Raw genomic sequence first — 15,092 nt, 5'->3', positions numbered from 1 at the left:
TTGTATACTCTTTTATTTATTTATCATATTTAGTAACTTTTAAGAATGTCAATGTGTGAAGTGTTTATTCAAGAAATGGATTTCTGGCACACGAGCAAAAAGAAAAGTGCAATGTTTAGCTCACAAGAAGGGCATATTCTAACATCTCCTAGTAAGTATTCTGAGATGAGAAGAAGCACATAGATCTGTGTTTATCTAGCTTACAGATGAGGAAGGCTCCAGCCTTGCATTATTTATTTATTTATTCCCCATATTTATACCCAGCCCTTCTCAATTCCGAAGGGGACTCAATGAAGCTTTGCATATAGGCAACTATTCAATGCCTTAAAAACTACAAACAATTAAAATAAACATTAAAATTAAAATTAAAGCACATTAAATATTTAAAAACATTACATTAACTTTTAAAATCACACCATCCACAATCATAATCCAGGGCCATTCCAGTAGTCCTTGCACATATTCCATATCCATCTATTGTACTGTAACTATTCTCCAAAGGGTTGATCCCCAAGCTGAAGACTAGGGGGAGGGTGCTGATCTAATATCATTCCGGAGGGAGTTCCACAGCTGAGGGGCCATCACTGAGAAAGCCCTGTCTCTTGTCCCCACCCATTGCGCCAGCGAAGGAGGCAGGATTGAGAGCAGGGCCTCCCCAGATGATCTTAATCTCCGAGATTAAAGCTTAAGTGATACAGAATGTCTTCAGCCGGTCCCAAATGATTGTATTACTTCCTGAACAATATTGATAAAGTGTAATAGAAAAATGTCCTGGCACTTTCCAGTTTGGAGTCTCATTGCTGCCTATCTGAGAACCTGTGAAATACTTGGCATGGTAAAGTATAAATGCATTTTGTTCAGAGGAGGAGACAAAGAAATGTTGGGAATTATAAACTATAATTTGCATTTTAGATAAGTAGTGATCCCAGTCATACCACGTGAGACACGCCCACCCAAAATAAGAGATGCCAGATAATGAATCTGTGATCTTCTTCATATAAAGAAAGTGTGCTAGCCCTCACCAAAGCCAACATTTCATGTTTTGGGGTGATGGCAATGGTTAAATTTCATTTTTAGAAAGACAGAAATGAAATGGTGTTTTAAAAGATGTCTCCTTTGCAATCATATAAAGGTTCGGGGCTTTACATTCAGGAGCAAACTACATAGAAGACTCATTTATATTTAAAGAGGCTGAAGAAGTTAACAAAGGTGTCAGAAACCTAACAAGCTACTCAGACACCTCACAAATTTTCCCTGGAGTACATGTCAAAGTCAATTAAGATCTAGAAACAAAGAAATCCCTTGAATAAAACAACTCTGAAAATTAATCACTTCATTGGTCCCTTCAATTCACTTAACTAGTTATAATCTCCTAACAATCACTTATATCTTGTTTCATGTCATTTCTTAATTTAATCTTCATTTTAAGAGAAATTGGAAAATAATAAATGAAATGAAAAATGAACAGGAAAAGCATGTCTTTTATTTGATGTGAATACATTTGCTATTTATTTATTATTTTTAATAGCTGTTCAGTTACAGCTATAAAGGAGCCACTAACTATAAAAATAGATATTCTATTTGAAACACGATACCACGTAACTTAAAAAGATATGAAAAATAAATGGATGGAATGATATCAACGATGGCGCTAACCTGGCTTTCCTTGGCAGCAACATCCTCACCCTTGGAGCAACTACTTGAGAAGGATTTACCTTGCATTTTTATTAAACATAGCATTCTTGTTTAATGTGATGAGATTTTGACCCATTAGTCAGGCTGCAGCATTATACACCAACTGAAAGACATGCCATAGGGAATGCATTACAATATTCCAAACAACATGTAAGTAAAGAGATACATACTGAATACAAGAAGTACAGAAATGATCAAATTTTATGCCTCAGTCTTCTTCTAAAAGACAGTGTTCAATTTGAGAATAGTGGAGATTATATAGTAGGTGAAATGCAGCACAAAATAGGTATATTATTATTATTATTATTATTATTATTATTATTATTATTAGAAACACAACAAGATGAGTCCACAGCAGACAAGATCACTTATTATTATTATTATTATTATTATTATTATTATTATTACCACTACTACTACTACCACTACTACTACCATATCTTTATTTATACCCCCACTTTTCCTCTCCACAAAGGAGATTCAAAGCAGCTTATGTTCAAAAGATTTGAATACAATTTAAAATCTAAAAATATACAAACATTAAAACAGAATTAAATATCAATTGTATTTTTTTAAAAAAAATCCACATTTAATATCTATAAAAACTGATTAAAAACATATTAAAAGTTTATAACCAAAACACCCCATGACTTGATCTTAAAAACTTTCATCTTTAAAAGTCTGCCTGAATAAAAAGGTTCTAGCCTGCTGACTGAAGGAAAGCAGGGAGAGGGCCATTCTGGCTTCCCTGGGGGCAATAAGCCTTCTATTTTGTTCTCCGTTTTGTTGGTACTGAGATTGTGTCCCCCTTCCACATCCCCCTCTGTCCTGTATGGCTCCAATGGCTGCTCCACAAATCTGGGGACTCCCTCCCTCTTCTAGCAAAAATATCCTTCCTATATGAGGAAGGTTAACAAATGGCTCATAAAACAACCTTATATAAAGTCAGGCAGGCAGATGATAAAAACAAGGTTATATATTTGGTCAGTCAAGCAGAGGGACAGGCCCTCTCCTACTGTACCACTCCCAAAGTGGCTCCCCCAAAAGGGTCAACCCCCTTTTGGTGTCTCCTCTTTTGATGGCAACCTTGCAGGCATTCTCCTTTTATCCTCCAGCCTCTGGAGGCAAGAAGGTTTTTCTGCTGGGAGTTGGCCTTAGTCTGTGAAGAGTCAGTTCTCTGCAACAGGAGCTGACTTCTGAGGAAGCACACAACAAGCAAACACTGCTTTTTTCTTCCAAGCTCCCTGCAGATGTTCCTTCTGGCTCTTCTGGATGGTGTTGTGAAGAGGTAAAGAGTCAGTACAGCAATATCTGGCTGCTATGAATAAATTCAAGTATCCAGGGTAAGATGAATTATATCCAAGGCCATTAAAAGAACTAGCAGAAGTAATTTCAGAACTACTGACAGTCATATTTGAGAATTCTAATAACCTCATCACACAGGACTAAATTCAGTGGCATGCTCCAATCTAGCCCCAGTCCCCCATGGAGCCGGCCGGTTCCCATCAGACGACGTCATGCCAGCTCTGTGAATGAAGGAGGGTGGAGCCGGCACACCACCACTGCTGCAGCAACATGGGAGGCTTCCTGTGTTGCCATTTACTTTAATGGGGGAAGCCATGCACTCCATGCTTCTCCCTATGGGATCAACAGCTGCAGGAGTGGGGAGATGGAGAACGAGGGGCAGCAGCTTCCCCACCTCCTACGGCTACGCCAAGTGAGGTGAGCCTTTTTTCAGCAGCCATGTGATGAGGCTGTTAGAGAAGAGGAGAAGTTCCAGGAAACTGGAGGAAGCCAAATGTTGCCCCCATCTTCAAAAAAAAAGGGGGGGGGGGGTCCAAGCTATTACCATGACTACCATCCCCAGTGATCTGATACCAATGCCAAGAAATATGTCTGTAATTACTTAGAAAAGAATGCTGTGATAATGAAAAGTCAGCCATGTCATGCCAGACAAATCTTATTTTTATATATAGTTACAAGCACAGTAGATGTGGATGTAGCCTATCTTGATTTCAGTGAGGTTTTTGATAGAGTCCCCCATGATGTTCTCACAAAGAAGCTAGTCAAATGTGGGCCAGATAATGCTATGACTGGGTGGACTGGAAAGTAGTTCGAAACTTAAATGACCCTAACAGAGCTGGGCCAAAACTAACAGAATGATCATCAACAGGGAAAAATGTATAGCACTAAATTTGAAATGCACAGATATACAATGGGTGCACCTGGCTTGAAAACAGTACATATGAGAGTGATCTAGGAGTTTTGGTGGACCACAAGCTGAATATGAGCTTACAGCGTGATGCAGCAGCTTAAAAAACCCAATGCAGTGCTAGACTGCATTGGTAAGATTATAGTCTCTTCCCAGCATTTAAGAAGTAGACAGAGAAGATGCACTCTTTTCTTTTGTGGCTGCCTAATAGAAACAACTGGATTTTCCCCAGAGGGATCAATTGAGAATTATTTTCTTTTCTTTTGCTTTTGGCACTTACTTCTGTCTAAAGTGTTTACATGAATAGCTGTTGGTGGGAAGTTGTTTCAGATTTTTCTCCATGCCCTTTCCACTGCCTGTTGATTTTGCCATTGCTATTTCCTAGTCTGAGACTTTACCATGTTTGGGGATTAGGGGTAAACCTTTTGTTTCTTATTTTCCTTATTTTAATGATGTTTTCTTTTAATTTGCTTTATTGTTTGAAATCAGATGGTGGCCTTGTCAAAAGGCAGGAAATAAATGTTTTAAATAAATATAAATAAATATGAAAATTAGTGACGCATCCAGGGAAAAGTATTGCACCATTGCCTCTGGGTTTGAAGCCATATAAAGTTAAAACCAAGAACTATCTCCACTCACTTATTTATATAAGGACATTTAAATCCTTTTTATGTGGAATCTGAACTGGTTTAAAATCCTTGTTGCAGTTATTACCCTCTGCCCTCCATAAACACAACAGTGGTGTGAACAACGAATGACTTGTTTTTAAGCAGGATTTGAAAAGTCATGCTAGCTGAAAGAAAGCCATTGACCTTTGCTGCCTCTAATAATCCCTTACAGCAACCTTCCCCCACTTTCTGCACTAGTGATGGAAGCATAGGTACAACAGTCCTCTTTGCTCAGGCACTCTTGAGATAAGCATCTCCAAGGGCTATACAAACAATACCCTAATCATACAAAACCATCTCTTCATTGGTAAGTGTTCTCAATTTACTGATAAGGAAGCTGAAGTACAGACACAATGTGACCTCACCAAAGTGATGTTGTGTTTAATAAATACACAGCCAGAACGATATATCACATGGGCTGGCAATTTTGACACTTCCATTGAGCACACAATCCAGGACAGAAGACTCCCAATGGTTCCAGTTTCTGAGTCCCTAAACCATTAGCCATTCTCCACTTAGCCTTTTGGAGAACTACTTTATCCAAGTTTTATTAGTGTCCATTGTGACTTGTAATTTTACCTTTTCTTCTTTGTGCTCTTCTCCTGTCAGACTTTAGCTATATTTTCTGTTGAGGTAACCATTCCATATGACAATGCTGCATTTCATCCAAACCATTCCCTTGGAGATTTCAGGCAATACATTATTCACTCTACACTTCTTTTTCCATTTATTGTACTTTGAATAGTCAACTATAGCAATCACTATTATTGATTTTTCATTATATGGCCAAAGTATTCTAGTTTTCTGAATTTCATAATTTCTTGATGTTTATTTTATTCATACTTTTTTGTTCACCACTCTTTTGTCAGATTGTCACAGTGGTTCCAAAGCCTGATAGTCTATAAAATGACTTAGCCTTTCCAATGTGACAAGGGCCAACCACTGGTAATGTCATTAAGCAGGACACTTTAAGAATCAGCCACAATATCATGGAATGTGGTATTCAGTGTTTAAAAAAAACATCAAAATAACCAGAAAGGAAACACGTATCTATAAAATTAACAACTTTTCAATTAAAATCCACAAAGCACAAACAAAATCATTTAAAACACAAAGCAAGGCAGGATCACTGTGATGAAGTCGGTAAATAGGGTGTGAAAAGGAACTTTAGTCCAAAGGAAAAGTTAGATTTTTTGTAATAAAATATTGGCTGCATGTCTGAAGCTCAAACATTAGAGAGCAAACCAAACTTCTCTAGGAAGGGAGTTTCACCATAGAAGTACTGCAAGTAGAGGAGAAGCAGCCAAACACACTTTTCTGGAAAGTGATAGGTCATGAAGCCACTCTCTGAGGTTGCTTACCATAAGGTAAGTTGGTCAATTGCTAACCCCAGACCTTTGTGTTTAGGCCATTTAATTGCATCTAGAAATAAATTGGAAGTCTGTGCAAATGGTACAAGACAAGAGTGATATGTTCAAACATACTCTTGTGTCTGTATTTTGTATCAGATGAAGTTTCCAAATGTTTTTCAAAGGCAGGTCTACTTAGAAAGCTTTCCTGGAAAGATACTACAGCTTGAGGTAGTCCACCAAACAATGGCCAATGATGGCCTCTGTGTTAGGTCTACTCTGGGAGTTAGTCCAAACTTTAAAGGAGCCATCCTGTGTGCTGAACTTAACTTGGGCATAGAGGTCAGCACTTTGCTCATTCTTTAATGTTCAGACTAAAACCTGAATTGCTACTTCATTTTATAATAATTATATACTTTATTCATATTCGCTCTGTCTGCCCGGAGGGAGTCAGAGCAGATTACAGAAGCATACATGACAAATATTCAATGCCATAACACAATTAACAACAAAGACAGTAAGAGGAAAGGCTTCCCACTTTTTTTCATCTCTGGCATCTGGAAGCTGTGCTCAACTCAGCCATGGGGTGGTTCTGTTTCAATTTCCACACAAAGAGGCTAAACTGTTTGATGCCTTCCTGATTGAATCTTGCCAGTACGTTTTTTCAGCAGTATCTATTTTATCTACTCACTTGCTTTGTTTTCAAACTGCTAGTTAAACAGAAGCTAGGGCTGATGATGGGAGCTATCTCCACCTGTGGCTAGAACTATCGACCTTCCGGTCAATAAGATTTACAATAGCTGGCGGTTAACCCTCTGTGCTAGTCTCTGCCCCTTTCTCTTTTTTATATGCACTGTTGCTTAGGGATGGTCTCCTTTGTACAGTTTGTGCAAGGCAACTCCTTTTAAAACTTGAGTCTAAAACTCAGTGGATTTGCCACCCCAGTGATGTGGAATCCAGAGTGAATTGGATTTCTCCTAAAATATAGAATATTTCATCATCCCTAAAATTTGTAATTTGAGTTAATGGCAGTTTTAAAGTTGAAAGAGAGGAATAGCATAGCATTTTACCTCCAAATGCACAGTTTTGATCTGTGACCTCTATATGTGTAGAAAAATCTAATAACTGTAAAGCATGGGAAGGGTAACAAAACTGTGCCTTTGCTCATCTGTTTCCTTTTTTAAAACAAATAGACACTGTGGAGATGGTTTAATTACCATAAATGGAAAACCTTTTCAGAACAAATGGAGGTGATTACTTTAGAGGCAGCTTGCCTGTGCTTACTTGATAAACAAGTTAATTCTTCAGGAACCCTGCTTTTAAGCCTACTTATACAACAGCCCATATTCTCCATATTTGTATGTAAGCCATATTCGTGTATTATCGCTGCCTGATATTTTGTACTTTGCAGACAAGTCTGCTGCTATGTAAGTGACCTGTGAAGGACTTCACTATAACTTTTAGCTGTTTAGAAAAAGGAATTCTGCTAGCAGGGAAATGTCTGTGTCTCTCTTAACTGGTTGTTTTTCGCTTCCCAGTAAGATTAGCAGCAGTCTGTGCAAAAGCCTGCCTTTACCCCCCTTTGATCCTGAATTCTGAAATAAACAAAAAGCCTCCATGTCTCTGATAAATGTTACCAATGTTTGTTTATCAAACTCCTTGAGAATTTATTTGTGGGGATTTCAATCAAATCTGGCTTCCTAATTGTTGAAAAGGCTGTGGATTAGGAAACATAGCTTTATTGTTACTTAACATTTAAACATAGTGCCTGGAAGGGCTACTTTTAGTGTGGTGCTTTTTCATTTTCCTGCATCCTTGGGGAAAACAGTGCTATTCTATTGATCTCTTATCCCATTCCAAGGGAAGCTTCAGGCTTTACATGTCAAATAGGATTCGAGCATGTATATCACGGCATGCAGTAAACATGTCATGTTTGAACAATCCAAGCATACTTCAGCCATTTGTAGCTCACACACTTTTGCATGGAACTGGGGCCATGCTTGCTGGGCCCCTCCTCAATCCTCCTTCCATTGACCACACTTGGGTTAGGAATTGCTGAAGTCCACAGTATTTCTGTCTTTTTAATTATTTGTTGTCAGCTACCATTGATCTAGAAACCCAGTGTAGTGTAGTGGTTTGAGTACTGAACTAGGGTTCTAATCCTTGCTCAACTATAGAAACTCATTGAGTGATCTTGGCAAGTCATGGTTTCTCTTCAAAGGCAACCCCCTTCAGAACAAATCTTGCTATGGAAACACTATGTGGATTACCAGAAAGTGGAAATTGCTTGAAGACACAACAATATCATCATCATCATCATCAACAACAACAACAACAACACCTCTTGATTCTGCTCATTTCTCATCCCATACCACTGGATACTGCAAATTTCTAGTGTGACTCCAGGATAATATGTGGGCTATCAGTATCCAGCCATCTAAGACCACAAGAAGGCAATGTTTTCCAAAGACATTGACAATCAATGCCCATAATTTATCTATTTATTTATTTTATGTAAATTTACAGAAAAAATGGTTACAATAAAGCCAATGGATAAAGGTAACAACATAATTATAATGAATATAACATAATAACATACCGTGTAACCCTCATATCTGTAAGACCAGTACCTCAGTTTCATCAATCCATATCTAGGAAAATAGTCCTCCTGTGGCATTTTCAGGGCCAGCAGTTCTCAACCTGTGGGTCCCAGGGTGTTTTGCCCTACAACTTTCAGAAATCCTAGCCAGGTTACCAGATGTTATGATTTCTGGGAGTTGAAGGCAAAAACATCTGGGGACCCACAGGTTGGGAACTACTGTTCTAGGCCCTACAGCATGACTGGTGTTCTTCAGTCAGAAGTTCTTCATTTCAATATCGTTTGCTATCACCCATAGTTTCAAGTACCCATGCAAAGACTGGGAACATGATCCCACTAGATCCAGTGGTTATAATGTATTTGATACGTGTATGTTTATATGTCTGGGAGTGAATATATTTGAGGAACTAAGTGCATAATTTTCATTCTCAGGTGATACTGTTCTGAATAATATTACTTACTGATAAAAATGGAAAGTATGAGAACCAGAAACTTTCCTGTCATTTACCAGAGCGGATTTTTTCTCTTCTTGAAATGGGTTTAGTCGGGGGATACTTTCATGGGGAGTGTCTCATTAGCAAACTTTAAATAACTTCACTTTAAAAGGCTTGGAGGTTGATTTTGCTCACACAAAGAAGCCAAATTTCCAAAAATAATAACTCAATGCAGCTACCTGTTTGTCTATGTCTGGTCTATAGGATTAAAACAAACGAGGTGGGGGTTGCTCTCTTTTTCAAACTGTCCTCCTCCACAAGTGAAGGAATGGTCCACCCTCCTTTGCCATATGCGTATTGAAAACCTGTTCTGAATACATAAATAGAATAAAATGAGCATTATGTTTTATTTCAGCCCTGCCTGCGTGAATGTATAGTCTATCTATGTTATAACAGACACAGCAAAGAGATTTACTGATTATTAACAGAACAATCATCCAACGGAATCACTGTTTCACTGCTGTTGGGTTTAATTTCAAGATTTCATATCTATCATGGTAGTCATTTTGCTATGCAACATTTAATCTTTATTTCATAAAAGGAATGTGATAGAATATTTGTACTTTTCAGGAACAATAGACATTGTGGTCTGTTTTGCAAAATGTTTGAGGTGTAGTAAAAATGTCACATATGAATGGTTATGGTGGTTTTATTTTCTTGGTTTTACAAAATTAATTAGGAGCTCTGCCCTTCCAAAGATACATATATGGAAAATGTCAAACCTACTTTTCCTAAGTAAACAGAGTTCTAGGTTTCTGAAAACAAAAGAATTAAGATTATATCTTTGACAGGAAACTAATCAACATACTTAATAGACATCATATGTGATGGATGCAGTAAGAATGTTGTTCACTGATGCTAAAAGCAGATTCCATCTTTGATTTCTTCCATAGCTTTTTGGAGACTGCATCATATTTCTGTATGAAAGCAAAAATGGGTGAGAAGGAAGTATCCCTAAATGCTTTCTTCAGCATTTGGCATGAATTCAGCTCTGATTGCAAAGAATTATGGAAAAAGGAAAATAAGCTTATTTTGCAAGAAAGGTAGGTAGTGTCATTTCTTATGGTTTTAAACTTATTTGAAATGCTAGGATAAATACAAGGATACACAAAATATAATGTCTCTCTCTGTGTGTCTCTGTCTGTCTCTCTATCTGTGTAGTACATGGTTTTCTTTGCTCATACTCTCTTACCTATGATTGGCTTCAAAGTTTCAGATTTCCTATTTTTCAGAATGAGACTTCAGTACCCCCTTCTGTGCTCAGAAGAAGTGGTGGTTCATAGACTAATGCTGGTCCGTTTCATATTTATTGGCTTTTTGTCCCTTATGAATTTTCAGGAAGGGAAAAAGAAAGAGTTTCATCAGTGGATACAAATATAGTATCACTCTCTTAGACATTGGCAAAGGTGGGGGCTTCCAATCTCCCATATCCAATGGCTTAAGAAGCATAATTATAGAATGCACCTAGAGACAAGCCATGGAATAGCAATGGTAAGAGGATGGGAACTTGGTCAGTTAAAACACATGAAAAAACAAATTATTCTCAGCCCAGAGAAGATAAAATCCTCAGTGGAAAGGTTTTTCCTAAAGCAGCTGAACTGGCTTTCTCAATAGTATCTTTTCAGTTGTATCTGAAGACATTTCTTTTGACAGAGCTTTGGTAACTCACTCTTTATAGAGAAATGCTTTTCAATGTGATAAATTATCCATATTTCGTATATGTAGTACTTTTTCATGGATACATATAGCTACATTTTGTATTTCAGATCACACAAAATAGTCTCGAAAATCCCTTCCAACTCTTAAACTAACATGCAAAGTTGGAAAGTGTGCAGCCCTCCAGATATTGTTGGAATGCCATACTCATAATCCCTTGTTTGCATGTCTAATTATAAAGAATGCTATGAACTATAGTTCAACAATATCTTGATGGCTGCATTTTGCACAGTAAAACATTATGGGGAGATTACCTCCCTCCAAAATCACTTGGCAACATTGATAGGAGAATAATTGCCTGGCACCTAGTATTAAGAGAAAAGGGTATAGTAGAACACTTTCTGCAGCATTTACAATATTGGGGCAACCCCCCATTTTGATTATAATTTTTTTGAAAAATTCTGAAGGGGCCCATGTCATATATAAATAAACTTTTGTTAGTTTTCTTTTGTCATATTATTTTCCCATTCACACCAATGGGATCTGGGGATCCTCTCTCCCTCATTTTAGGGCTATTGAGACGAAACTTACTACAATTATAGTACAAATTTACCACTGTAAGCTCTCCAAGTTTGAAAACATTTCTGTCATTCACTCATTTTAAGGACATGTTTGAAGTTTTTATGCACAATGCTTGTTTTTTTTTTTAAAAAAAAAACTACAACATCTATTCCCTTGAATGTCTCTACAATGGCACAACATCACAAGGACTTCAGAAAGATTTGCATATCCAGTAATTTTAAGGAGATTTTAAAAGTTTTGTTCTCTCTCTCTCATAACTCCATAAAACACAGACACTTGGGAGGGGAGGTGATGCTTTGCAGATCCTGCGCTCAGATTCTTGCATAGTTTGTCTTCTGTATCGCATGTCAATAAAGCTGATATGGCTGGCTGGAGAGACTGGAAGCTGGCTGGTTCAAGGTGGCTCCACGTATAGGATCAGAGGGAAGGACAGCATTGGTATGGCCCACCTCAGCTGTACTGCATAAGGGAGGCAAACTAGAGGATGGAAAAATTCAGCTCCTAGTAGTCACTTGTCACATGCTACCACAGATTTCCTCCTCTCTCCCACCTTGCTCACAATGTTGACCAAAGAAACGCCACGAGTGCCCCTCTTTTCCCCTCTCCCTAAGCCCTGATAAGCTGGAAAGAGCATGTGACATGCCAAGTTTGCCTGTGCCGCTCAGTAGAGTTTGCTTGTGCTGAAGAAGAAGCTGGCTCACTGTGACTTATGAAAGTAATGAAGTGTTTCACGAAATCTCCATAGATAACTGTTTAAATTCATTGGGGGGGGGGGGCATGGCGCTGGTTTTGTAATGCAGCTTGTGAGTACACATTTACCAAATCACTTATGATTTATGACCCAGGTCTGGATTTTTGCACAGCCCTAGTAAATATATTGTTATTTATTTTTATTCATCTTAACTGGGAAAAGGCAGGATATGAATCTTTAAATAATAACAATTTATGTTGGTTGAAAGACTCATGTTCCTTCTCACTTTCTCACTATTGATGATAAATAAAGAGTGTTATGGCCTGAAACACCTTAAAGGCAAACACATTTGTTATGCCATAAATGTAGATATTGAAGATTCTAGTACAGCATAACTGGTGCCCTAATAAACTACTTAATCATTTAGGTGTTGGAAAATGTCTTGACTCAGCTTGGGGGATTTTTCCTGATAGCTAAGAGTACAAGAAGCTATTCTGTGTGGAACATGCCCTGGTGGGTTCCTGTTGCCTTTCAATTCCAGTGGCTTTAAGCAATATCCAAATTACTGATCTGAAGTTCCATAGAGAATGTTCATTTTCTTAAGTAGAAAATACTGACAGCATAGACTCACTCTTTTCTTCTTCCCAATTGTGTATTGACCAGGCTAGATGGTCAACATCTCTACAGTCATCTAGTATGACTACTTTACTTAAAGCCTGAATGAATTTGTGAGTCCCTGGTGTAATGCAACTATAAACAGCAGGACAGGCATCACACTCAACAACCACAAGTTTAGCTGTCATGCATTCATTGTTAAGACTGGAAAGTCAGTACATGCTTTGGCATATCAGTAACCAGTTAATACTAGGTAGTCAGAAATTTTCCTAAATAGCCAATAACAGCAGCAAAGAAAGTTACTGATATCAAGCTTATTGTTCTGTTGGGTTCATGCAACTTTGGTCTTATAGTCTAAAGTATTTTCTGCAGAACTGTGACTAGAGGTAATGGATCCCTTTCTTGTCTTGTCTTCTTGTTGTTTAACACAGTATGATTCCTTATTATTGTTCAATAATGTTTGTCGTATTTACTGCTATTTCTGGATAATTGGAGAGGCTTGATCAGGCATAGAAGTAAATTAAGCTCAGCTTCTGCTGATGAATGTATCAGCACCAACCAGTCATGGACAGCACTCTATGAGACTTGCAGCTGCTGTCTTCAGAAAGCACCTCAGTTAATATCCATAGCTAAATAACATACTGAAACTAGGTAAGGAGAAGATTTATTTATTTATTTATTATTTAAACTTATATGCCGCCACTCCCCTGGGGCTCGGAGCGGCTTACAAGAATAGCTAAAATCTAACAAAGTTTAAAAGCAATTTAAAACAATTTAAAAACAACAGTATCAAACATTAAAAGCCTGTTGGAACAGGTATGTCTTACATGCCCTGCGGAAAGCTGGTATGTCCCGCAGGGCACGAACTTCAGGTGGCAGAGCATTCCAGACTGATGGCGCCACTGCTGTGAAGGCTCTGCGTTTGGTTGCCGTTAGATGCAAGGTCTTGACACTGGGGACTTCCAATAGATCTTGGTCCTCAGAACGGAGGGATCTCTGGGGTTGGTAGGGGGTGAGACGATCCCTCAGATACATTGGCCCCAGACCATGCAAGGCCTTAAAGGTGAGTACCATCACTTTGAAAGTGATCCGGTGCTCAATCGGTAACCAATGCAGCTGTAGTAAGATTGGTGTTATGTGGCATCTCTTCGGAATTCCCGCAAGAAGCCGAGCAGCTGCGTTTTGTACCAACTTGAGCTTCCGAATCACCGACAGAGGGAGGCCAATGTAGAGGGCGTTACAGTAGTCCAGTCTTGAGATGACCGTGGCCTGGATCACCATAGCTAGGTCGTCCCTGGACAGGTAGGGGGCCAGCCGTCTAGCCTGCCGCAGGTGAAAGAAGGCGGTTCTGCTCACTGCGGAGACCTGGGCCTCCATTGTCAGCAGAGGGTCCAAAAGGACTCCCAGACTCTTTACCAATGATGACGGGCGTAACGCCTCGCCATTCAGGGTGGGCAGATGGATGTCCCCACTGCCCGGTCCACCCAGCCATAGGATCTCCGTCTTTGCTGGATTCACCCTCAACCTGCTGGCATGCAGCCATCCAGTAACGGCCTCGAGGCACTGATGGAAACAATCAGGTACAGAGTCCGGTCGGCCTTCCATCTTCAGCACCAGCTGAGTGTCATCGGCATACTGATAACACTCAAGCCCAAAACCTCAAACCAGCTGAGCAAGTGGTTGCATATAGATGTTAAACAACAGAGGGGAGAGAATGGCCCCCTGAGGAACCCCACAAGATAGAGGGGACCTCTCAGAGACCAGGCCTCCCCTCTCCACTCGCTGTCCACAGTTGTGAAGAAAGGAGGACAGCCAGTTTAAAGCTGTCCCCCTGATTCCAGCAACAGCAAGGCGGTGGGCCAAGAGATTGTGGTTGACTGTGTCAAATGCTGCTGTGAGATCCAATAGCTCAAGCAGCGCTGACCCGCCCTGGTCAAGCTGGCATCGAAGGTGATCCGTGATGGAGACCAGCACAGTCTCTGTCCCGTGCCCCGCACGGAAGCCGGATTAGAAGGGATCTAGTCCGGCTGTGTCGTCTAGGAATTGCTGCAACTGCTCTGCTGCTGCCCTCTCAATCACCTTGCCCAGGAACGAGAGATTTGAAACTGGGCGGTAACTGGAGGGAACCGAGGGATCTAAATCTGGTTTCTTCAGCAAAGGAGAGACCACCGCCTCTTTTAAACCCTCTGGAAAGACTCCTTGCTCAAGGGAGCTGTTTATGATCTTCAACAGATGGGGTGGTGTAATCCTGAGTTTTGTTAAGAAATCTGATAGGCACATTCACTGAAGATCCAATCATACTTTCCAAGACTTCATCAAATTCATGTGGTGAAATGGTTGCCACATTCACTGATGATCCAATCTTGAATGTCCATATGAATGTCTTTGTTAAGGGAAAGACAAAAATGAAAACCATTTAGATTGATGAACACGAAGTCCCAGTTCTGACCAGTGATGGATTTGATGCAATTGGCCATCGTTGATTAAAATAACAAGGAATATGTCCATTGATGCTGCAAAAGGGGCAGATA

The 15,092-nt window shown here is 39.4% G+C and overlaps 1 protein-coding gene across 2 annotated transcripts in view; it reads left to right on the top strand.

Moving 5' to 3' along the window:
- The window catches only part of FMN2 (formin 2), a 187,865-nt gene that overhangs the window by 161,713 nt on the left and 11,060 nt on the right, over positions 1-15,092 (top strand). For both annotated transcript variants that reach the window (XM_060753881.2, XM_067464831.1), the window contains one exon: positions 9,911-10,060. In XM_060753881.2, coding sequence (XP_060609864.2) covers positions 9,911-10,060 — 150 coding nt within the window. The remainder of the gene's footprint in view (positions 1-9,910; positions 10,061-15,092) is intronic.

Source organism: Anolis sagrei, chromosome 1 (assembly GCF_037176765.1).
Source record: "Anolis sagrei isolate rAnoSag1 chromosome 1, rAnoSag1.mat, whole genome shotgun sequence".
NCBI lineage: Eukaryota > Metazoa > Chordata > Lepidosauria > Squamata > Dactyloidae > Anolis > Anolis sagrei.
Note: the sequence above shows the minus strand (reverse complement) of the source record. Positions and strands in the feature narration are given on the sequence as shown.